Consider the following 22,978-nt stretch of genomic DNA (forward strand, 5'->3'; position numbering starts at 1 on the left):
TCTCTCTCTTCTCTCTCTCTCTCTCTCTCTCTCTCTCTCTCTCTCTTTCTTTCTTTCTTTCTTTCTTTCTTTCTGGAAATGGAGTTTTGCTCTCGTTACCCAAGTTGGAGAGCAATGGCACAATCTCGGCTCACTGCAACCTCCCCCTCCTAGGTTCAAGAGATTCTTATGCCTCAGCCTCCCAAGTAGCTGGGATTACAGGCACCCGCCACCATGTCTGGCTAATTTTTTGTATTTTTAGTAGAGACAGTGTTTCAGTATGTTGGCCACGCTGGTCTTCAACTTCTAACCTCAGGTGATCCACCCTCCTTGGCCTCCCAAAGTGTTGGGATTACTGGCATGAGCCACTGAGCCCGGCCACCAGGACTTTTTTTTTTTTTTTTTTTTAGACGGAGTCTCGCTCTGCCGCCCAGGCTGGAGTGCAGTGGCCGGATCTCAGCTCACTGCAAGCTCCGCCTCCCGGGTTCACGCCATTCTCCTGCCTCAGCCTCCCGAGTAGCTGGGACTACAGGCGCCCACCACCTCGCCCGGCTAATTTTTTTGTATTTTTTAGTAGAGACGGGGTTTCACCGTGTTAGCCAGGATGGTCTCCATCTCCTGACCTCATGATCCGCCCGTCTCGGCCTTAATAAAAGGTTGGTGGAAACAGATTCCGCTGTCTGACTGGGATTGATGATCTTTCAGATCCCTTCCCACTGTGATATTCAGACATGAAGTTCAAATCTTGGCTCTAATATTTATTAGCTGTGTCCTCTCAGTCTCAGTTTTTCTTATGTATAAAGATGAAGGATTTGGAACATCTCTAAAATTCTGGTTCTTAAAGTCACCAGAGAATTGATTCACAATCTTTCAGTAATTACTGACACGATGAAGAACCCTCCATGCCAGCACATTTTTCTTCCAATCTGGATCTTTCAAACAGTAATTTAAAGACTTCTTCATCTTCTGGACCCAATAAAGTAGGAAGGAAGAAGATAAGAGAGATGTTGTATTAGTCCATCCTTGCACTTCTGTAAAGAAATACCTGAGACTAGGTAATTTATTTTTTAAAAAGAGGTTTAATTGGTTCATAGTTCTGCAGGCTGTACAGGAAACAGTGGCTGCTGCTTCTCCAGAGGCCTCAGGAAACTTACAATCATGGTGGAAGGTGAAGGAGAAGCAGGCATGTCTTACATGGCAGGTTCAGAAGGAAGAGAGAAAAGGGGGAGGGGGTGCTATGCACTTTTAAACAACCAGATCTCACTATAACTCACTCACTCTTTATCACCAGAACACCACCAAGGGGATGGTGCTAACCCATTAATGAGAACTCTGACCCCATGATACAATCATCTGCCACCAGGCCCCACCTCCAACACTGGGGATTACAATTCAACGTGAAATTTGGTGGGGACACAAATCCAAATCATATCAGATGACTTCAAACTTTCAATGATGACTAATATGTCAGGAAAGAATGTACAGATTAGTAGGAATGAATATGTGCAGTAAACATGGAATAATTACTGAAAGGATCTGCCCTACTCAATAGTATCTCAGCTTTCATTTTGTCCACATAATCCCAAGATGCTAGGTTGTCTCCTTTGTAAATTAAATACCTCAAAGGACGTTCTCCAAGCCTTTTAGAGACTTACTTTTCCCTGTGCCATAGGTTGACACAACTGTCTGCCTTGGCTGCAGAGAAAGCTCATTAGCACAAATGTATGCATTAAGTCTTCCCCAGAGCCCATCTCTGGCTGTACAGAGAGGGTTCTTCAGGGTCTTATTATAGAAGGAAAAACCCAGTCTCCATTGCAGTCACCTCATTAGGAGTTCCTTTATCTCATCTACCACGTTTCTATCCCTACTTTCAGGCCAACTTTCCCCTGTGGAAACAGCTATCCAGATAGCTCATGTTTGGAATATATCCATGTGATATATATTCATTTATTAATATTATAAAAGAAATGGTATACACTGGACACATTAAAATGGCAAAAAAGACTTTGCTCAAGTGTATTGCAATAGGAGGTAAAGGCTACTGTAATAGGGTACAGAGATTGAACACAACTCCAAATACAACAGGAACAAATGAGAATTTATAACCACAGGAAGGGTGAGGCTGTTAATGAAAAATTTCTAGGAGGAACGTACTCAGGGGTCAAGGACAGAGTGAGGAAAAAGAAGAACTTGATTAATATCAAGTGTAAGGGGGTTCTCAACAAATTGGCTTAGCAGAGTTCTTTGCTAAATCTGGACTTTGAAGTTTGAGAACATGGGCCAAGCATGAGGCCTACTCAGGAAAAGGGCTCAGAGTTTGGTCAAGATGGGAGTCATTGTCAATACTCTGTGACTTCCTGTGGTAGGAAGGTCTCCCTAAGAATGGGACATTTGGCCAAGACCTGAAAGAAGAGAAAGAGTCCGCCCAGTGAAGAGAAGGGAAAGAATGTTCTAGGTGGGGAAGAAGAGGAAATAATATTCCTCATTTCATACATTGGTCAGTCTCCCCTGACAGTCATTTCTTTCTTTGAATGTTCTGTGAGTCTCACAGACACGTCAAGCACACTGGACCTAGGAATCAGGAACCTTGTACCCACTGTACACCTAACTGCTCATCTGTTTTCACTGAGGTCCTCCAGATCTGAGTTTCATTATACAGCAGAAAGAGGTTACTACCATTTGGATGGGATATTATTCTGGGGGTTATATTGCACATTGCAGGATATTTGTAATTACTGCCCTCTGCCCAATGAATGCTGGTAGTGTTCTCTAAATATTCTGAAAACCAGTAATGATGTCCCACTTACACACATTATCAGAGGTCCCCCAGTTGGGAAGGAGGTGAATTTACCTCCAGTTGAAGATCACTATATAATTACAAAGATTCCTATTAGCTCTCAGTTGCCTGATTCTATCTGAATTGTAAATTCATCTGGAAGAACCAGCCTGCATCTTAATTCACTCTCTCCCCAAGCTTCCCTGATACTTCAGCTTGCTGCAGACAGCAATTACTTACAATATTTATATGTTGCCTCAGGGTTCAAAGAATTATGTAGGTGGGTAAGTATGACTCCTGATTTCTGAATGTGGGTGAAAGAGACAGCTCTTTTCTCTGGGAAGGTTCTATATGAGCCAGAACTAGGAAAACCCTCTTTGTAACTTAGTTAATGGAAAAAGGATAGGTAATGGGTCATCAACTTGTCACAGGCAAGGATTAAAGTGGGAGGCAAAATTTCAGTTAGAACTTTCCAGAGGCTGAGCATTCACATTTTTCCCTCTTTTTCCCTTTGGAAATGAAACTGCTGATCTTTCTAAGCAGTCTCCTCGAGGATTTCTCTATTGAGAACAATCTCTGAGATTTTGTTAAGATAAATATAGGCACTGACATCCTTCTCCAGCAAAATCCCAAATCCTAAAATGTTGTATTTTCTCCTTGTGTGAGAATTTAAAAAATGTAAATTGTGTCTATATACATATTTAACGCATTTTCCAAATTCTGTTTGCTATTCAGAGTGTAGGATATTTTGGACCCACTTTGAAGGGAATGTACGCTGATGTTTTACAGTATCTCCTGCAGTGTAGCTACTGTTAAGTGGCAGTGATAAATAATTACCACTGGCTCTGATTGCTTAGAGAATTGCCAAGTGATAATTTGTGATGTAATTAAGTAAAACAAACCAATGTTGTCTTTCACCACTTTCATAAAATAATTTCCCAGTGAGGCCTCAGAACTTCTGTGGGTAATGTTACCTGGTAGAGTAAAATTAACTCTCCAAACACACAGCACTTTGGATAGGAAAAGTCAACCATTCCATTGGGTTTTATTGTTGTTGTTAAATGAACTATGTTGACCCCATGTTCCTACATTTATTATTTTGTAAACTTATTAAATGTTATCTTTAGTTTGTTTCTGATTCTTAGAATTAGGCTGGAGCCTATGTTCTGATCAGGGAACAAAAGTAGGTCCAACAGAGCTCTCAGCCCACTGGTTTATGAAGAGAGCGCAGGGAGAGGGTGAGGCCACTCTTCAGTCTCCGTGACCTGCCTGACTTGGGCTAGGCTGGAGTGCCATGGGTGTGTCTGTGGGCCCTTCTCTAGAAAAATCCTAAGAACTCCTACATCTCTATCCTGACACATCTGGTCCTGCCAATTAACTCTCATATTCACAGCGTTCTAGGCTCCAGATGACTTTGGAAACCTCCAAAGGGGACTCTTCTGCCCAAGTTAAGCACATCCTCAGTTCTGGAAGAAGTATAGGTAGCACTTGCAGAAAGCTTTTCCCCTCAGGGCCATAGGAATATATTTAACCTGGTTTTGAAGGATGATCAAGCCACCTATCATTATTGTTATTTGTTAGCCACCATTGGGCATTACAGGAGTTGGTCAAGACCCAGAGTTCTTTCCATTAGCCTTGCCTTATTGGTGCCAAAACTCAGAAATAGTGTAGTCAATGGTCAGGGTGTTCCTGGGCCTGAGAACTGTGAAAGTCACAGCAGTCTTATATCCTGCTAGTTCCAAGAATCTAATAACCATGATGTGTCTTAAGGAAGATAAACAGTTAAAGGATGATACCCAGGTAGAATACCAGCCTGCAAAACAGTCAACAAGCTGCATTTCTATCAAAGCTGCCTTGAATGTATTACCTATGAAGATAAGACTTTTCTTTCAGTTGTATAATAATTTCCTACAGCTCTCTCCTTCTAATCTTTCATGAATTTGATTGCCTGCCTCTGTTTAAGTTTCTTGTGATTAAGAAGGCTAGAATTTGTTTTTGTTTTTTTTTTTTTTTTTTTGAGACGGAGTCTCTCTCTGCTGCCCAGGCTGGAGTGCTATGGCCAGATCTCAGCTCACTGCAAGCTCCGCCTCCCGGGTTCACGCCATTCTCCTGCCTCAGCCTCCCGAGTAGCTGGGACTACAGGCGCCCACCACCTCGCCCGGCTAGTTTTCTGTATTTTTTAGTAGAGACGGGGTTTCACCGTGTTAGCCAGGATGGTCTCGATCTCCTGACCTCGTGATCCGCCTGTCTCGGCCTCCCAAAGTGCTGGGATTACAGGCTTGAGCCACCGCGCCTGGCCAAGAAGGCTAGAATTTGTAAAATGAGAAAGGATAAACCAACTTTGAAAACTTAAAATCAGACTACAGACTCTCTAAGTTCAATCCATTTCTATTAGGTGTGAATTACCCATATTTTTCAGGGTTGAGATTGCTCATTATAGGCAACTAATTTTAGAGCCTTGAGACTTCCCTTAGTTGTAAAATCTTGTCATCCTTTTAGAATGTATTGATCTCTTCATTAAATATGGAGATTTGGAGTTTTCTTTGGAGTAGGCAATTCCCTGAGTTAATTAAAATTACGAGATGCTGTACCCTTCTAACTCAAGTTACAGGTGTGCTTTCCGTGAAAGGCAATACCTACAGAGTTGCTTTACTAATTCACTATTTAATTCAAGTTGCCTTGCACACTGTTATCAGAGTTTATGATTTCAGAAACGTATCTCTTGATTGCAAGAGTGATTGCAGAATATTACCAAGAGGGAAGGAGCTCAGGAGTGTAAAATCATTCAAAGCAAAGTAGTACCACAGGATAGATATTTTTCTTTAAAAAACCCTCATCATATTGTCCAATTTCTTATTCCAAAAGTGATTTTGTAGTTATAAGAGTCAGATAGATTCAGGAGAAAGAATATTCTATTTCAGTTAGTGACTAGCACATTTCCATGAACCCAGTGCAAGATCTATAAATGTTGGCCAGGCGCGGTGGCTCACACTTGTAATCCCAGCACTTTGGAAGGCTGAGGCAGGTGGATCACCTGGGTCAGGAATTCGAGATCAGCCTGGCCAACATGGTGAAACCCCGCCACTACCAAAAATATAAAAATTAGCTGTGTGTGGTGGCCGGCACCTGTAATCCCACCTACTCGGGAGGCTGAGGCAAGAGAACAGCTTGAACTGGACGGCTGGGGTGGGGGGCCGGGGGGAGGTTGCAGTAAGCTGGGATCACACCACTGCACTCCAGCTTGGGTGACAAGAGTGAAACTCCATCTGACACTCATCTCCAAAAAAAAAAACAAAAAAAAAAAAAAAAATATAACATATACTATAATACTATATGTATATAATTATTATAAATTTATATATAAAATAAATGTCAACTGAATTTCATTGGAAGTAAGAGTTAACGTGACCATCTTACTGAATTCACTCATGTCAGGGGGGAGATTTTGCTGTTTGTGGCTCTGAGTAGGCTGATATGATCCTAACTCCATGCCTAGTGCTCAAGAAATCTTCATGGAGTAGTTAAAGAATAATTCCCAAAGTGATATTTTTGTGATTTTAGAAGATGCTAGTTTACAGGGTGTGTGTGTGTGTGTATGTTGCCCATCATGAATTGTGAAATCACTCTATGTCATTAGACAGGAATGCTGAGACATTTGGTGACCCACTGCCTGCTTTTGGTTTATGGGTGTAGAAAAACCGTGGTGTAAACCTCGATTGAAAATAGAATGGCCCAAACGGAAGTGCTTAAACCAATGCTAATTTAGCTGTATTAAGCGCTTATTTGCATTCTTGAAACTCTTCCTAGTTTTTACTTTCCGGCAGATCTTCAGCCAAGGGATTTACTAGAATAGACAAGCATGAAATTAATTTTTTGTACTTCTTTAGTAATAGATGGGAAGATCATAGCTCACTTCCATTGGGGTGGTTTTTTGTTTGGTTTTTAATTTCTTCTGCTGCTGCTCTCTATGGGTCCTGGTGCAATCTCTATCCAGAGAGCTACATGAAATAAACCCTTCCCCATTTGTATTTTGCGCTGTCTTAAAGTGGTGTTTGAGGACCAGATCTTTCCCAGTGGCTGAGAGTCTCATGGTATACAAGCCTTTCTGTTTGTAACATTTGTTATTCACAGCTCTTGACTGCATGTTGTCACTGACTGCATTCACACTACATTAACCTTACGTGAATGCAGGCATGACCCTCTCCTAAACCAGAATCAAATCTGTTTCCTTTCCTCCTCTTCGACCCAAGGTGCTCAGTAAAACATTGTTCTCTATAAGTATGAGTCATAATAGAAAAAGTGCTTAAGGAAACATACCAGACATCAGCAATGAGCATGAGAAGCTTTGAAGAGTAAGGAAATTCAACCACTAGTGATCTCAGTGTTGGTCAAGGCAAGTTGGCACCATGCCTACCTTCCTTCTTTCGCTAAGAAACATTTGCTGAGCATCTACTATGTACAGGTACTGGTGATTGCCAGGGATTCAAAGGCAAATGCATCACACCCCCAGCTTGGATGGAGCTGATGGTCTAGACTAGCAGGGCAAGCATTCCTTTGTTATAAATAGGACAGGAAATATTCTCTCCTGCAGACATGGCACCTGCTTATGGTGGTATTTTATCACATTTGGTAGACCCCACCAGCCCATGTACTTCTGAGTAACCCTTGACAACTCTGATATCAAGTAATGTTAATATTAATATTGTGTGATACTGTGCTGGGTGCTGATTCTTACTGTGTAAGAACTAGACACAACTACAGCACCTCTGACTCACCTCCTGCCTGACATAGTTCCTTTGGTCCTTGCTCTCTTCACACCCATATCTAATTGGTACCTAAGTCCTGGCTACTAGCCTTCGTGGTTCCTCCCACATCTCTATCATTTCCATTCCACTCTCACCCAGTGTATTGCATCACTTCCCTCTAACTGAGCTGCTAGACTCCAGTCCCCTCCCTTTGATGCACCCACAGTTCCTGCTGCCAGTCCAAATCTCCCTGAGGCACAGAATCCGTCATTTCCTTCATCAGCATAACAGTCAGCAGTTCTCCCACCAAGCAGAATGAGATGAATCGCAATCACATTCCTGATCTTATTTTTACCTTCCTTTTCATTTGCCCCATGGCACAGGAAAACTTTGCATTCCTCCAATACATGGTGTCTACACGCTAAACTCTTACTGTTGCTTATGTGGCTCCTTCTGCCCTTTCCCTTCTATGTCCAGTGTCCAAACCTCCCATTTCTCATGACCCAGTGGAAGACTTTCCAAAACTCCCCAATCATAAGTCATCTCTCCTTCTTGTAATTCCCAAGCACTTTGCAACTCCTGTTGTTTTCTCCTTCATGTCATATTTACTCAGGTAATAATGAAGACTACCATGACCATCAGTACTTTTTGTGCATTACCATGAGCTGCTAAGTCTTTATGTGCACTGCACATACCAGTGAGGTGTAGGTGCTGTGATCCTTCTACAGATGAGGGAATGAAACCACACAGAGATTAAGTTACTTGCTAAGCTTACATAGGACAGCTGGGATTTAAATCAGGCTCTGCTGAACTCTGAACCCTCATTGCTTCCCATGTACATATATTTTACTGTCTCCTACTGATTTCCACCTACTAGCAGGAAAGTAAAATTACTTTTTTCTCTTTGTGTCTTCCACAGAGTACAGAATCATTAAATCTTTGAACAAATGCCTCCTGACTCCTTATTGCAGTTGCAGGTACTTCAACATTTTTAAAAGAAGACACTGAATAGTAAGAAATTGCATTAAATTTTGAAGTAAAGAAATAGATGCATTTGATACTAATTTAATTCTCTTCAATTCTTGGGAGACTATAGAAGCACCTGGACCAAATGTGATAAAATGTTGGTTTTTATTTATTCAAACCACTGCTTTATTTAAACCAAAGAACTAGAGGAAAGACAACATCTAGGGAAATTAACTGTAAATGATGAGTTATTGCACTTGCACACACACAGTGATACATACTCTAGTTCTCCACAGAAACACAGATGAAAAAACATCCTGGCAGATTGGAATTTAAAAGCTTTAGTTTCAAGTGTCATTTTAAGTGGTGGATATGAATGCTTTGCACTCTGGTGTCTATATCCGGAGATGGATAGGCCTGCCAGGAGTGGTCTGGAGAAACACACGCTCTTATTTCCATGCTGTCCTTGAGAGAATACTGTCTTCACTGTTTTTGTCACAATATTCTCTATACTGTTTCAAAATCAGGGCCTTGTTCTTGGACAAGAACATTTCCCTTTGTGTTTTGTCCTCAGTAGCAATGGTCAGATAGGGGTGGACTGGGGCTGAGGATGACTGTCCCCAAACTCTCCCTGTATATTGTTGCCATACTTGGTAGAGAGAGACACACATTTGCAATGACTCTAGCTGTTTTTATAAAATAAACACTATTCTTAGTCAAGCGTCTGTGAACTGAACTGAACCAAAAATTCAGAAGCAGTTTGAAACAATGTAGCTGGCTCCCTATCTAAAACTCCACCTGTGTGTTATCAGATGTTTGAATATAATAGTATTCAATATATTATTTTTAAAAATCTGATGCTGAGGCTTTGAAGGTCAAGTATTCTTGAATTACAATTAATAATAAGTTAGGCAACTCATTATTCTGGTATTTCAGAGAATTATATTCTTATGCTAACACAAATCCAAAAGTTTCCCGTACTGATTGAAATAAGATAAAATTCAAAGAGATGAAAATTTGCTTGCAGGATTTTTCCTTTCCTTTCCTTTCCTTTCCTTTCCTTTCCTTTCCTTTCCTTTCCTTTCCTTTCCTTTCCTTTTGTTTCCTTTCCTTTCGTTTCCTTTCGTTTCGTTTTGTTTCCTTTCCTTTCCTTTCATTCTTTTCTTCTCCCTCTCCCTCCCTCCCCTCTTCTTTCTCTCCCCTTCTTTCTTCCTTTTTGCTTTGTTCTTCTTCCCTTCCATCTTTCCTTTTTCTTCTTGAGAATGTGAGCCTCATCAAATTATATGAGATAGAGTTAAATCCAGGCTTCTGTTCTCTCTGTAACCAACTTTACTGAGAAAAGTGATTGTCTAATTTAAGTTTCCAGCTAAGATTCAGAGTAGTAAATTTAATACAACCTTTTGCTAACTTTAATTCTACTAGAGCAAAGCCAAACATTTTTCATTAGCACACTTCTTGAATCTCATATTTTCAGAACACATTTTTTTTTCTTTCTCCTTGATTACCTCACTGAGAAATAAGGATTTATTTGTTTAGGAGCACGATGGCACACATTCAGCTAAAACCTGAATTATGTAAGAATTATTAGAAACCATTTAGGAAAGTGTCTTACATGAATTCCTATTTTAGACAGTTTTTCAAAGACCCACAGGCCTAGAAGAGAAAATAAGCTCACCTGGAAACAAAACAAAATTTGCATACTCCCTATTGTCATGCTACCATCATCATCATGAAAACAGTGACTTAGAGGGATATCTCTGTAATTCATGTAAATACAAATACTGCCTCCTGTTAGGATAGGAGGCTTCTTCACACATATTATTTTGGATAGTGCTAGCAATAACCCTACAAGTGTAAGGAACAGGAAATTGTCCATTGATGAACTTCAGTCTTGTATGGATGGTTGCATGTTTGGTGAGTGGCAGATCCACAGTGTTAAGCCCAATCACCTTTTACAAGTACAGGCCCTATTGCCAGTTTACCAAAGGAGGACTCTTCCCCAGTCTAGGGGCCAAAATACATCAGCAGACATACAGAAGGAGCATACTTGCCTCTCCACCTTGGCTTAGACATCATTATCAGAGGAAAGGCAAAGCACACTCTGTAACTGTAAGAACCACATCATGGTTATTTTAGTAAGTAATTTTGAAAGATGTTTCAAATGGGATGAAGAGAGGAAGACATGTGGTGGGATGCAATGTTTTTGCACCTATAACCAAGACATGGATATTTGGTGAAAATCATCTGCAAAACCACTTTGTGGTTTGTGGTGGACCTTAAGAAATTTCCAAAAGCAAATCACCATATTAAGTGTGATGTCAAGAGGTTTAAAGATACAACTGGCCAAAGAGATTTTTTTATAAAAAATTTTAGTTTTGTTTTATTTCAGTAGAGTTTTGAGGGAACAGGTGGTGTTTGGTTACAAGGATAAGTTCTTTAGTAGATTTTGGTGCACCCATCACCTGAGCAGTGTACACTGTATCCAGTGTGTACACTTTTATATCTCATTCCCCTCCTATCCTTCCCCTCAAGTCTCCAAAGTCCATTGTATCATTCTTTTTTTTTTTTTTTTTTTGAGATGAGGTCTCACTCTGTTGCCCAGGCTGGAGTGTAGTGGCGGGATCTCGGCTCACTGCAAGCTCCACCTCCCAGGTTAACGCCATTCTCCTGCCTCAGCCTCCTGAGTAGCCGGCACTACAGGTGCCCACCGCCACACCCAGCTAATTTTTTGTATTTTTAGTAGAGACGGGGTTTCACCGTATTAGCCAGGAAGGTCTCGATCTCCTGACCTCATGATCTGCCCACCTCGGCCTCCCAAAGTGCTGGGATTACAGGCGTGAGCCACGCGCCCGGCCATTGTGTCGTTCTTATGCCTTTGCATCCTCATAGCTTAGTTGCCACTTCTAAGTGAGAAGATATGATGTTTGATTTTCCATTCCCAGGTTACTTCACTTAGAATAATGGTCTCCAACTCCATTCAGGTTGCTGTGAATGCCATTATTTCATTTCTTTTTATGCTTGAGTAGTATTCCACGGCATACCACATTTTCTTTATTTATCATTGATTGATGGGCATTTGGGCTGATTCCATATTTTTGTAATTGCAAATTATGCTGCTATAAACATGCATGAGCAAGTGTCTTTTTCTTATAATGACTTTTCCTCTGAGTAGATATTCAGTGGGATTGCTGGATCAAATGGTAGATCTACTTTTATTTCTTTAAGGAAACTTCATGGTGTTTTTCATAGTGGTTGTACTAGTTTACATTCCCACCAGCAGTGTGAAAGTGTTCCCTTTTCACCACATCCATGCCAACATCTATTATATTTTTATTATGGCCATTCTTCCAGGAGTAAGGTTAGGTTTGGATTTGCCTTTCCCTGATAATTAGTGACGTTGAGCATTTTTTCATGTTTGTTGGCTCTTTGCATATCTTCTTTTGAGAAGTGTCTATTCATGTCCTTAGCCCACATTTTGATGGGGTTGTTTGTCTTTTTCTTGCTTATTTGTTGGAGTTCCTTGTAGATTCTGAATATTAGCCCTTTGTCAGTTGCATAGTTTGCAAATATTTTCTCTCACTCTGTGGGTTGTCTGTAATAGACTTCTTGCTGCAGCACAATAAATTAGTATAGGAATGTCCCCTTTGATTTCAGAATTGACTAAGAGGCTGCCTCTTGTTCCTTCTAAACAAAATGTCACCTTCAATCCCATCATATCTTTGCATGGTTATCTGATCACTTATAGCCTCATTTTTCTTATGAGTCTAGCCCTGGGATCAAGTTCTGGAATCTCCACTAAAAACTCAACACACAAGTGGGCCATGTCTTGAAACTTGAATACTTTCTCATGGGTAAGAACTTACTAATTTCCACTATTTTATATTTCGTTTGTATTGTGCTGTTGACTTAGGTTTTTTGTTTTTTGTTTTTTTTTTAATTATACTTTAAGTTCCTAGAGGTACCTGGCACAATGTTGCCGATTGTTACATATGTATACCTTGTGGCCATGTTGGTGGTGCTGCAACCCATCCAACTCGACTCTATTACATCAGAGTTATATACTTTCCCAGTGGCGCAATCCCTCCTCCCCTCCCCGCTCCCCATAATTAGGCCCGGTGTGTGATGTTTTCCCCTTTTCCCGAGTCCAAAGTTGATCTCATGTTCACGTTCCCACCTCGAGTTGAGAACACGTGGTGTTTTGGTTTTCTGTTACTTGCGATCAGTTTGCTGTGAGAATTGATGATTTTCAGACTGCATGCCATGTCCCTACAAGAGGACACAAAAACTCATCCTTTTTTATGGCTGCATAGTAATTCCGATTGTGTATATGTTGCCACATTTTCTTAAATCAGTCCTCGTCACTGATGGACATTTGGCGTTTGATTCCAAGCTTTGCTATTCGTGGAATAGTGCCCACAATTGACAATACGTAGTGCCATGTGTCTTTATAGCAGCATGATTTATAATCCTTTGGGTATATGCCCAGTAATGGGATGGCTGGCTTTAAAGCCTCAGGTGCTTAACTCGTATGTACAACAGTAGAACCTAAAAATGACTCTCTATTCATAATCTCTAACTGCTCACAGTATAACGATGAAACCCCTGTAGATAAACATTTACAAAGTCCTAATTTGTATAAAATCCTTTATGGGGAAAAAATTTAAGTTTCCTATTTTCTGCTAGTAGAGTTCTTTACATTTCACTGGCAATTTGCAGTTCACACAGTCCTCTCACATACATTATCACATTTGAACTTATAATTAATTCAAAACTAATATCCATGACTGACTGTATAAATGCTGTGCAAATTATAGTAAAGGGTGGGAGAAATGTAAATATCCATTTGTCATGTTAGTTCATTTTGATACAAGTGCTAAAATACTCTGATAGAATTGCGATTGCAGGCAATAAAGTAAATCAAAAAAATTTTCCCCTGAGTTTTTGGAGTTAAACCATATATAAATGTAAATGATTTGGTACAATGAAGAAACTCTAGAAATGTCTTCTGTTCTCATTTCTGCCATTTGCATAAAGTAGCTGAACTGCTTCTGTCCATTTTGGTTTGCTTAGAATCCTTTTTAGAGTATTTATGAAGATTTATTATGGCAGATTATAAACTCTAGAAGGCATTTATTTTTTAAAAATAAACTTTTCATTTACAATTTTGGATTTACACAATTACTGTGAAGACAGTACAGAGACTTCCCCTATGTCCTGCCTTCTAATTTCCTCTATTATTTTCACCTTACATTAGGACAGTGTTACTGTTATGATTAATGAACCATTATTAATATATTATTCATTAATGTCCATACTTTATTTGGATTTTTTAAGTTTTTACCTAATGTCCTTTTTCTGTCCCAGGATTCCACCCAAGACCCTACATTACCATTAGTCTTTATGTTTCTTTAGGCTCCTCTTGACTGTGACAGTTTCTAAAACTTTCCCTGTTTTTTGATACAATCAACAATTTTGAGCAGTACCAGTCAGGTATGCTGTAGAATGTCCCTCACTTGGAATTTGTCTAATGTTTTTCTCGTGATTACTCTTGGGTTGTATTTATTTGGGAGGAAGATCATAGAGGTCAAGTGCCATTTTCATCACCTTAGGAAGAATAAATACAGTCAACATGATGTATCACTGGCTAGGTTAAACTGGATCACCTGGCTGAGGTAGCGTTTCTCCATTGTACAGCAACTCTTCTTCCTCTTTCTACATTGTACCCTTTGAAGGAAGCCACGATGCTCAGCTCACTTATGAAGTGGGGAGTTATGCTCCATGTGTTTGAGGGTGGAGTATTTACATAAATTATTTTGTCTGATAGCCATTTTAAATTTTAAAAAGCTAGGATTCCAGAAGTCAAAGGATGTTGTAAAAAGTGAAGACGAAAACAATAAGGAAATTCATACAAAGAAGCCAAGAACTAAGGTAATCACTGCAGCTAAATTAAGAGGTAGGCTTACACTCCTCCACACTGGCGAAGCTTCATGACTGGAGACACAGTCCATGTAACTCTTTCCTGCCTGCCCAGTTTCTCTGGAAAAGTAAAGCATTCAAACATTTGGAAACTGTAATGAAGTCCATAATCCTTTTACTTTTCTCCTGGGATCATCTCAGGAATATAACTTTTCCTTCACTGCCAGTGCCTGTCCTGCAATAAGGTTCTGGTCTCCAAAACGCATAGAATGATTTCCAGGCAGAGCTCAGTATTTTCTCTTGGAGTGGATAAGTGTGGATATGTGATGAAAAGATGTGGCAGCTTGTAGTTAAAGGAGTAAAATGAGATAGAGATTAAGTAATTCGCTTAAGATCTTCAAAATTAATTACTTCTATCTTCGCTATTCAACTAGAAGTGCTCTCCCACAAGCCCCCAAAGAGTACTTGTTGTCAAATGCCACGGTCCTGTCTCCTTTCTATTCTCCTTGATCTTTCCTTTGCATTTGACTTTGTTAACTACCTTTTGCTATTGGATAGCTATTGCTATGTAACAAACCATCTCAAAACTCTGTGGCTTAAGAAAGCAATCATTTATTGCTGTTTATGCACCTGTGGGTAGCTGCAGTTTATCTAGGCTGGGTTCACCTAGGTGGCACTACTTCTAATGAAAACCTGCTAGTTGGCTGGGGAGTCACTGGTCTGTGTGTCTTTCACCCTTGTTCACAGTTCAGCATGCTGGCTATGGCATATTTTTTTACTGTGGCAATGGCAGAAGGTCAAGAGAACAGTGGTAACATCTGAAGTCTCTTAAGAGCTAGGCTTGGAATTGGCATCCTGTCACGGTGCCAGTGGTTAAAGTTACTAATAATGTTTACTGTCAAATCAAGTCACATGAACAAGAGACAAAAAATACACTGTATCCTCAATGAGACCATAGCTAGTGTGTGGATTCAGGGATAAGTGAAGAATTGATATCAGTAACACAGTAATGCAATCTATCATACCCTTGCTTCTTGAAACATTCTCTTCTTCTTTTTCTTTTTTTAACACACCCTTGATCCTCTCCCCTTTTATTATTTAATTCTTCTTCCTTCAACTGCAGTACTGTATGTAGGCTTTACCTTAGGCTTAACCTTTCCATCCTGACTTTCTCTGTGTTTGTGCTCTTCCTAAGAAAGCGTATGTAGGCTCAGACTCCCTGATGCCCTAATGATCATTTCCAGTTTACCAACTGGGCATTTCCATTTGGAATTGCCTAAACTCATAATCTTTGCTCCCTTGATCCTCTTAAAACAATGTTTGCTTCCAATACAAAGGTGTATCTCTGAACAAGACTTGGATCTTTGAATAATTGTTTTGATGTGAAAGGAAAAACAAAAGCATACAAAGTCCCAGTGAAAACCTGTTCTACAACAACAAGAATGGGACATCTCTAAAAATGAAAAGGGAATATATCTGAAAGGAAACCATAATGACAAAAAGAGTATTAAGAACCATTTTCTATGAGAAATGGTTAAAGTTACAATTTTTTTTTTTAGTCTAGAGATTATGTAGGGTATCATGACCACCATGCTTAGATAGTTGAAAGTGTGTGGTGTGGGGAGACTTGAGGGTTTTTTCTGTATGGCAGAACTGCCCCCACTGGGTGGATTGAAGGAGGAAAATTGTGGCTTAATATAGGGAAATGATTTATAGTGAGAAGAACTATACAGAAGCAGAATGGGCTAATATCTTTATTTTTCATGTGTCACTTCTCTCTCCTGAAAAAGTTTTGCTACCCTTTTCCCAATTATCCATAAAATTCCTATCCATTCTTCAAGATTATCCCAAGCCTTCATCCCTCCGTGAACTCTTCCCTGACTACTCAAATTATATTTATTCCTTTCATATTGCTAATCTACCACCCCACCCCAACTAAATTAAGAGTTCTTTGAAAGTAGAAATAGGACATTCTAATTTATAACTTTAAGCATGAGGCATAACACTGAGTTTATACCAGGCATTCAATATATTCTTACTGGCATACTTTTTTTATTTTGAGACAGAGTCTTGCTGCAACTCCCATACTGGAGTAGAATGGCACGATCTCAGCTCACTGCAACCTCCACCTCCTGGGTTCAAGTGATTCTCCTGCCTCAGCCTCCCAAGTAGCAGGGATTACAGGCAATCACCACCATGCCCAGCTAATTTTTGTATTTTTAGTAGAGACAGGGTTTCACCTTGTTGGCCAGGCTGGTCTTAATCTCCTGACCTCAGGTGATCCACCTGCCTCCGCCTCCCAAAGTGCTTGGATTACAGGCGTGAGCCACTGCACTGGGCCCTGGTTTACATTTTTATCACAGATTTCCTGATTTCTAATCTGGAGTCATTGGCATTTGAACCAGATTGGAATGCTCAAGAATCTGATTGTTTCACACTAATTTCACAAGAGGACTTGGCTTCGGATTTTAAGGAAAACTTGAAGGGAATAGCAGATTTTGCCATCACTTGCCATCCAAGCTCATATTTTCCTGCTCACCAAAGAAAAACACTGAATCTAGAGATCCTCTAAGATCTTAGATTTATAGCTTAGATAATTTACTGAGAGAAACAGAGTGAATTTGCCATCACTTCTTCATGTCTGAAAATTATTTAAAACAAAAATCACCTGGTGAATGAACATATATGATGTGGAGGAATACACACAGCACTGGAGAGCTGTCACTCTAGTTTGTATTCAGGTCTGCCTGTTGTCATAGTTACTGATGTACTCAAAGCAAATTGCCTCCCAAATCACGGTCTATAGACCTTCACTGAAAATAAGCTATTCTTCCTATTTTATTTTTCTGTATCCAAGAATTGAAGCTAAAAAATAGCATCAATGGCATGAATATTTTTACACCCTTAGCAGGATTTTTTAAATACAGAGGAAATAAAAGAGGTTTCATCAAAATAAACACCTCTGATTGAGGTCTCACCTCATTTGTTCAGCAATGATTCATGGTACTGGGGAAACAACTATGATTATGGCCCAATCCCTACCCTCAAGGACATCAGAGCTCTGTGAGGGAGAAAGATGGGTAAGGGATGTATTTCAACAAAATGCAATTGGGGTCTTGGAGGAAGCAGAGTATGGAAAACTATAGGAACACAGAGGAGGGTCATCTCATTAAGTTTGGGGTGCAGATCCAAGGGAAGTGTCCAACCTGCAAGTCTTGAAGCATTATTGCTGTGAAGTTTAGCAAATGCATTTTCAGTCTCTTTGGGTACAGGATGCCAATGTGACCCTGCAGTCTGGGCTCATGGAGCAGTGGCATGCAGAGGCCAGTACTGTAGCACGCAATGTGCTATCACCTGCTTATATTCACACACAGCTCTCCTTTCTACTCTGGCTGCAGGAACTCCTTCACAGACATCCTTCGTGCCATCTTGCTGTCATTGGAAGTCCTAATCGAAGATCCGGAGCTTCAGATAAATGGCTTCATTTTAATTATAGACTGGAGTAATTTTTCCTTCAAACAAGCCTCCAAACTGACACCTTCAATCCTTAAACTGGCCATTGAAGGGTTGCAGGTATGTTCAATGAATGCACAATACAAGACTATGTGTGGCAACATCCTTTTTTTAAAATTATTGCAACCAAAGTAATATTTATCCTTTGGAGTGGAAAAAGGAAACTTGGATTAAATTCATGTGAGTACTCCATGTTTTGTCTCAGCCAGAGTTTTAGATACTTTTAAAATTATCTTTCATTTTCATTAATAACTCCAAATTACTGTTACCCCAGGCACAAGTTATCCACTGTAGCAATAATGAATAAAGCTGAAAGATGTTTGGCTTAATCCATCAGAGAGTTCACAAAAATTAAAACTAGGAAACATCTGCTTTATGAGCATGTCATGCACAGGGGTGACATGGGGCTTTTAGAAGCATTTTTGTGCCCCAGAAGTGCACCCTGCAGATCACCACTTCCAAGAGTGTAATGTGATACCAAGCTTGTGCTTAAGTGGATCATGTCGGTGCAAACAAAGGAAGCAGATGAAACCACCTCCTGTTTGTATGACCAGTTATCAGGATTTTGGAGAAGAGGTTTTTGGGCTACATGGAGGGTAGAATGGTTAGTCTCTAGGGTTCTTTCTACTTTCTAAGGATCTGGGATTCTATGAGAAGTAACTCAGACAGGCAATGCTGCTTAGCTTTCTGGTGACACATTATTACAAATTACTATTACTATACCAAATTAAGGGCATGGTTTGGAGACATTTCGAATCAGCATAGATAAAACTCATGTCCCTTCTTAATTTCATAGGCAGATTAACTTGATGGAGTGACTCTCCCTCCGTAGATGGCAGTTATAGGCAACTATGTATATAGCAAAATATGACATTCTCAGATCAAGTAGTCATTACTCATGCTCTTCAAAGGACAAGACTAAGACCCATTTCAATCATCCATTACACTCCACTGCAATAATTGGTGGGTCTATTTCTTACATTACGGATTATTCCTATTTGTCCCCCAGCAAATATCTGGCACCTAGTGGGCCTCTGATAAGCATGTATGTATTGAATGGATCTTATTTTATCGAAAAGTGTCCTATTTCCCAGAGGAGCAGAAGTAGGGCAGGAATTTCAGAAGAGAAACAGCAAGTCCACATTGCTCCAGGGATGCCGAATTGTCCTGGGTGGCTACATCATACAGTGTATTTGGGGGACATTTGTAAAATTGCTTTTGAATGTACAGACTACATGGAGCATCCTGCCTTGCCTAATCATAGACTTCTGTGTTCTTTTCCATCAGTCACTTCCTCTTAGCTCTAACTCCTTTTCTCCAACCTCCTCTCACCTAAGCCTCTGAACATCCGATCTCTCTCTCTTTAGAGCTTTTATCAAAGGAAGTTTTAAAGTAAGCTTCAGGGCTTAGATCACGTCCTTAAATTATGCTGATCATATTTCCAGGAATTTCTGTACAAGCTGCATGTAATCTTATCTTTTTTAAAAAGATAATTTATTACATGTGCAAGTAGCTGTGATTCAAGTTCTAGCCTTTTATAAAATTTTTTTCTTAACTCAGTAAGGAAAATGTGCTTTATCCAACCCTATGTTCCAATTTTTCTTCCTGAAAATGTATGGATTACTTAATACATCCCTTGAAAGGTTCAGTAGGTTGATGTGAACCTACTGAGGTCTTACTGAATTAATCCATGTGAATGTGTTTTAAAAGGTAATGCTGTACATAAATCAAAGCTATTCTTATGGAAAATACTAGAGGACCTTCGGAGGTGCAACTTGGGTCCCATTTGGGCCTCCAGTTGTCGTACGCCAGGGCCCAAGATGAATTTCATAATGTCCTACGGCTTTGGTTAAGGAATAGCCCTCCTGTCATGGGGAGGAAGCCCGTGGTCCCTGGGGAGCTGAGCTGGGGTACAGTTCCTTCATCAAGGATAGGGGCTCCACCATCCCATGCTTTTAGCTTGTTGACTTGGCCATGCTGAAGATGCACTCAGGGTTACCGAAGAGAATTCTGCTCTTGCCCACAGTGGGTGGTCAACTCTACTCAGCTACTTAAAATGTCTCACTTCAGGCTATCTGCTCTCTGGTTCTGGGATATTCAGATGCTCTGGTCAATCTACCAGTGGCTCTCCTAGCAACTTTTTTCAAGTAGCCATTAACCCCTCTGATGTCTTGGAAAAGCCATAAGTGGTACTAAGCGGAGTTCATTCCTTTGTGGTCAGCAGTATTGTGCAAGGAGGGCCCTATACAGGTGTCCATTTGTTAGCCACAAAAATTCAAGATAAATTCCAGCACTACTGGCAGACTTTAATAGGGAAAGGAAAAGCCACATGCAGCCAGCATCAATGAGAGAAGAAAAGCCACATGCTTCCTTCCTCCCATGCGCCCTCAGAGACACCTGAAGAAGCCAGGCATCCTTTGGACATGTGGGAGGTTGTAAGGGAGATCCTGTGTTCCAGTGCAGAGAACTTGCTCTCTCTGCCGTCCTGCCTTTTCTAGGGTAGGTGTGAGAACGTGGCCTTGTCAGGGGAATTAAGCAGTCCAATTTGGTGCTAGGCCATCTGGTTTGGGATTTCAGCTGTTTGTTTATAGCATTTGTCTAGGATTACCTGCTTCTCAACATCTGGAGGATTTTGGGCCTTGGGGTATGAAACACTCCCGCCTTCCCTACCCTCCCCCATCTCCACCACCAAATAGGTAATACAATACCTCCTGCAGGGACAAGGTGGTTGGGCCCATCCCAGACAGCTCAACCTTTAGGCAGTGAGAAATTAAGGTCATTCTGGGTCAATCCTACACTTTGCGTGGTTCCAGGATCCGGAGCTTTAGTCCTATTACCATGGCCCCTAGTTCTCCATAAAGACAGTTGTTCAAGGAGAACTTTGATTAGTAATTGCTACATGTTTGGTTCTTTGATTACTAATTGTTACATTTTGAGTTCTCTGGGGAGCAGACTATGATGTGACTAACATGCCAAAGATTTATTAGGGAGTGCTCTTTGGGTCAACACCTGTTGGGGAAGCTACCACAGAAGAAAGTTGGACAGTAGGAGAAGTTAAGCTGGGATTCAGTCATCTTCAGAGATGCCTCAGACATTCTGAAGCCAGAACGAGCATTTGCAGATGGACTTAACAGTCGGGGCCTTTATATGCACACAGCACTCAGTCACTGTGTGCTGGCTGTCCTAGGAAAAGGTAGTAAACTTGGGCAAAGTGGTTCTCTTCAGCCAGAGGTTCCAATGGGAGCTGTTATCTGAGGACTGTCTGACAGCCCTCTCAGTGGCTGGGCAGCATCTGTAATAAGCAAAAGATGTTTGGAATATCTTTTGGAAAAGCCATTACAATGTAACATCAAGGAGCTTCAATTATTCTGAATCAGGATACATACCTGTATTTTCTGGATTATACACATTCCCAATAGACCCCAAAGTGGATGTGATTCTAGGTAATATAGAGGTGACGGGCACTGGGCTAGCAAGCAGGGGATAGTCTTCTATTTTGGTCTACCAGTTGTATTTCTGTGCTTTAAAAGGTAATTAATACTGCTGACCATAATCATTAAAAAATGGTATGTGCATGGAGTTTGGTTATGCTCTTCTTAGGCTTATTAATGAGTTATTATAATAATCATATTGAAGGCCTCTCTTTAGGGATCATGAGACTTTTACATCAAAATTTATCCTGTGTCAGTCAGTCATGAAATGCTAATAGTGTATGTACTATAAATTCCTCCTTTTAGAGCAATGCTTTGAAGAATTGTCATTGTTTAGAATATTAAGTTGCCCCAGTTACATATTCTATAAATATTTAGTTCAAAAGATCTTAGTCAAAATACTAATTTTGAGAATGCTTGAAAGTCATGTACTCCTGTTGGGCCGTTTGATCTTTAAATGTGGTCAATATAAAGTCTAAAAGAGCCGTTGTATCTGTTCATTATAATTTGTTTAAATTTTAATCAAACAAAGTAATATTTATGCTACCATTTTAATACAGCTCAGCGTTATTCTCAGTTCTGCTGGGGATTTCTGGCAGAATGAGAAACATGCTGAAGTCCTGCTCTTGAGCTTTGTGATGTGTCCAAAATCAATTTTTGGAATTATTTTTTATAAATCACTGCAGCCCAGTGATTACAATCAAGGTACTGTGTTTATCAATGTTCAGTCAACCCAGATACTTCAAGAGCTACCCTGCTCAAGTGTTTCACTTAAGAAGAGCTGTAGTCTTGTGTCCTGTAGAATATTTAAAAATATTTGATTCCTTGAAGGACCCAGATATTTGTCACGGATTTAGAAAAGTGTGTTTTTCACTTTCTGGAAGAGATCCAGAAAGTGATCTATTTTTTGTTTTTTCTCATTTTCATGCTCATGTCATTATGGTCCAGCCATTCTAAACACTTTATCTGTTCATTAACTCTTCATTCAAGGTTTATTGTGTGACTTTTTTTTTTCTGTTAAAGATTTTTTAATAACATTTATATCAACTTTGATTCAACTTCTTCCAACAGTTTTGAGCCACTTTAGTAGAAAAGGAGGTCCATTGCTTTTTCAACTCTTTCCTTTTTTTGACCCTAAATTATGACTTTCTAACTTTTAGTCAAGGTAGGAAGGAATGTGGAGCAATGCTCAGAGCCTTAGTCAACTGGAAATCTCCTATCTCCCTAGTGTCCTTTATTTATTTAATTTTTTTTTGTGTTATGAGAATTATGCTTTTTTCCTTTCAACTTTTATTTTAGGCTCAGGGGGTACATGTGCAGTTTTGTTATATGGGTAAACTGTATGTTGCTAGGGTTTGGTGTACAGATTATTTCATTACCCAGGTAGTGAGCATAATACTCAATAGGTAGGTTTTTGTTCTTTGCCCTCCTTCTACCCTCCAACCTTAAGTCGGGCCTGCTGGCTATTATTCCTTTCTTTGTGTCTATATGTACTCAGTGTTTAGCTCCTACTTATAAGTGAGAATGTAAGGTATTTGATTGTTTGTTTCTACTTTAGTTTGCTTAAAATTATGGCCTCCATTTGCATCCATGTTGCTGCAAAGGACATGATTTCATTCTTTTTTTTTTTTTTCTTTTTTTTTTTATTATAC

The 22,978-nt window shown here is 40.0% G+C and overlaps 1 protein-coding gene across 3 annotated transcripts in view; it reads left to right on the top strand.

Annotated features, from left to right (window-relative positions):
• CLVS1 (clavesin 1) overlaps nucleotides 1–22,978 on the top strand; it is a 217,963-nt gene that overhangs the window by 78,397 nt on the left and 116,588 nt on the right. For all 3 annotated transcript variants that reach the window (XM_017893483.1, XM_017893484.1, XM_017893486.1), the window contains one exon: nucleotides 17,781–17,955. In XM_017893483.1, coding sequence (XP_017748972.1) covers nucleotides 17,781–17,955 — 175 coding nt within the window. The remainder of the gene's footprint in view (nucleotides 1–17,780; nucleotides 17,956–22,978) is intronic.

Source organism: Rhinopithecus bieti, unplaced genomic scaffold (genome assembly GCF_001698545.2).
Source record: "Rhinopithecus bieti isolate Rb0 unplaced genomic scaffold, ASM169854v2 scaffold_21726, whole genome shotgun sequence".
Classification (NCBI taxonomy): Eukaryota; Metazoa; Chordata; class Mammalia; order Primates; family Cercopithecidae; genus Rhinopithecus; species Rhinopithecus bieti.